The sequence below is a fragment of the Mus pahari genome, chromosome 18 (genome assembly GCF_900095145.1).
Source record: "Mus pahari chromosome 18, PAHARI_EIJ_v1.1, whole genome shotgun sequence".
NCBI lineage: Eukaryota > Metazoa > Chordata > Mammalia > Rodentia > Muridae > Mus > Mus pahari.
In genome coordinates this window covers 53,083,253-53,085,578 of record NC_034607.1, presented here as the reverse complement: position 1 = coordinate 53,085,578, position 2,326 = coordinate 53,083,253, and the positions used below count along the sequence as shown (strand labels likewise).

At 49.8% G+C, this 2,326-nt stretch overlaps 1 protein-coding gene across 1 annotated transcript in view; it reads left to right on the top strand.

Annotated features, from left to right (window-relative positions):
* The window catches only part of Stpg4 (sperm-tail PG-rich repeat containing 4), a 37,580-nt gene that overhangs the window by 30,817 nt on the left and 4,437 nt on the right, over positions 1-2,326 (top strand). Inside the window, exon 6 of the mRNA XM_021218562.1 lies at positions 1,762-1,866. Within this exon, the coding sequence (XP_021074221.1) occupies positions 1,762-1,866 (105 nt within the window). The remainder of the gene's footprint in view (positions 1-1,761; positions 1,867-2,326) is intronic.

Sequence of the window (2,326 nt, the reverse complement as noted above, 5' to 3'; positions counted from 1 at the left end):
AAAAGTTAAAAAATTTGCTGAATATTTCCTCAAAAGGAAAGAACCAGGACCAGTCAGAGTTGTTTGGACTTTCCCATGAGTCAGGTCAGTGCAGGTCAGTTACCATTTCTCATGTATCTTTGCAATGCAGCAATTATCCCAAGAGTTGGGACGAACAGTGTGCCCTCTCCTGGCTTGTGCCCCAGGCCCTGTCCCCCAGGCCCTGTCCTATCTTGCCTTCTGTGACCTCCTCTCTCACTGCATCCAGCACGGACCCTTCCTCCAGCTGTCTTGCCTTGTAAATGGCTCCTCGTCCTCCTGTCCATCACAGTTCAGGTGTAGCTAGCTTTCCAAGAGACGTCTTGGGCGCCCTGGGACTACATCAGTGTGCCCTCTCATCACATCCGTCCCTTTGGGTGACGTGTACAGTACATAGAATATTTTATATTTTTCTGATGTTTCCCCACTAAAATATAAGCCATGAAAAAGATACCATGTCTTTCTTGTCAACTAGGACTCAGTTCTCCTAATGGAACAGCAGTTGTTGTTGTTGTTGCTGTTGTTGTTGTTGTTGTTGTTGTTTTGGGGGGGTTGTTGGTTTTTTTTTTTTTTCGAGAGAGGGTTTCTCTGTGTAGCCATAGCTATCCTGGAACTCACTCTGTAGACCAGGCTGGCCTTGAACTTAGAACTCTGCCTGTCTCTGCTTCCTGAGGGCTGGAGTTGAAGGTATGAGCCACTGTCCAGCTGAAACAGTGGTTTTAAGTCCCAGTATTTAAAAGAAGGTGGGATTTGTTTTAATGCTGTAAAAGGCCGAGCATGACTTCTGTTTTCAGAGCTGTAGAGGGCTTTTCAGCAGCGCGGTTTCCCAAGCAGGCTGGGCTCTTTGGCGTCCTCCCCCACGGGTAAGCTGCTCTGAGCTCAGTCCAGATTGGGATCAGATCATACTTCATTTACTGCGGTCCCTCCCACAGCTCCCTCTGGTAAAAGCCTCTTACTAGCCACCGAAGGGGAAAGGTCCATCCTGTTATCATCCAGAGGGTGGAGTTGGAAACCTCCCCGCCAGGCAGAGAGTTGTTCATCGTGAAAAGTTTCCTGTGGTTTCTGCTGACCCCAAGTTCTGGGATTCAAGCCAGGTGGCAACTCTGTCCTCCCCTGGGGCCAAGCTTCAATAGTCTATTGTGCTGTCTGGTTTTCTGTCAACTTGACACAAACTAGAGTCATCTGGAAGGAGGGAGCCTCATTTGAGAAAAAAAACGCCTCCATCAGCTCCTACTGGAGGGCGTTTTCTTAATTAGTGATCTGTGTGGGAGGGCCCAGCACATAGTGGGTGGGGCCATCCCTGGGCATGTGGGCAGGCTGAACAAGCCAGCAAGGAGCACCCCTCCATGGCCTCTGCATCAGCTCCTGCCTCCAGGTTCCTGCCCTGCTTGAGTTCCTGTCCCGACATCCTTCAGTGATGGAAACATAAGCCAAACAAACTCCTCTCCTCCCCAAGTTGCTTTGGTCACAGTGCTTCAGGGCAGCACTAGAGACCCCAACTAAGACCCCCCCCCCCCGGGTGACTTGGTCTCCTTCCTCCTCTCATGATTATACCTGGGGCAGCTAAGCAGATAGCACGGTTACTACTCCAGTTTCTTAAGCTTTTAGGTCACACTCATAAGATTTTGCAAGCCCAGATCTGGAAGTTTCATGTGTTTATTTGTAGAAGGCAAATAATGCCTTAAAACACATCAAACGTTAGTAAAAGTAAAATAGTCCTTTGCTTTTTAAAATGTTTTTCAGCACGAGGGCCCTGGACCAGGTGACTATGAGCTGAAGGCATCCCCAAGAAGCTCTATTACTTCCTGTTTTCGATCTAAGGTTCCCCGATTCTTACCTGTCAGTTCAGTAAGTATTTTAAGAGACACACTGTGGAGGGCGATCGGTTTTAGGATTCCACTTGTGTGCGTGGGGGTAAGGGCAGGTGGAGAAGGGACCTGTAAGACAGCACTGCAGTGTTCTGAGTTGTATGCGGATGCAGCGGCCATGCAAGAGTGCCCGTGTCTGGAAGCTTCTGATGCAGGGCCACCCTGGGCTCCAAGACCGTAGCTGCTTTACAGAGCAATGGGTTCTCTGACCTGGCTGTCTGGGTGGACACCGACGTGAGCAACGTAGGAGCTGTTGCCAGACACCCAGAGCTGCCATTCTGAGTGTGTGCACATGGCTTCTGGGAGCTCAAAGAATTCAAAGGTTGAAACAGAAAGATCGTTCCTAAAGCGGACAGGACCATTCCCTGAGAATGGAGTTCATCATTTCAGACCTGGGTGTGGTGGGGCAGGGCTTCACTTGGGAGGCAGAGGAGGTGGAT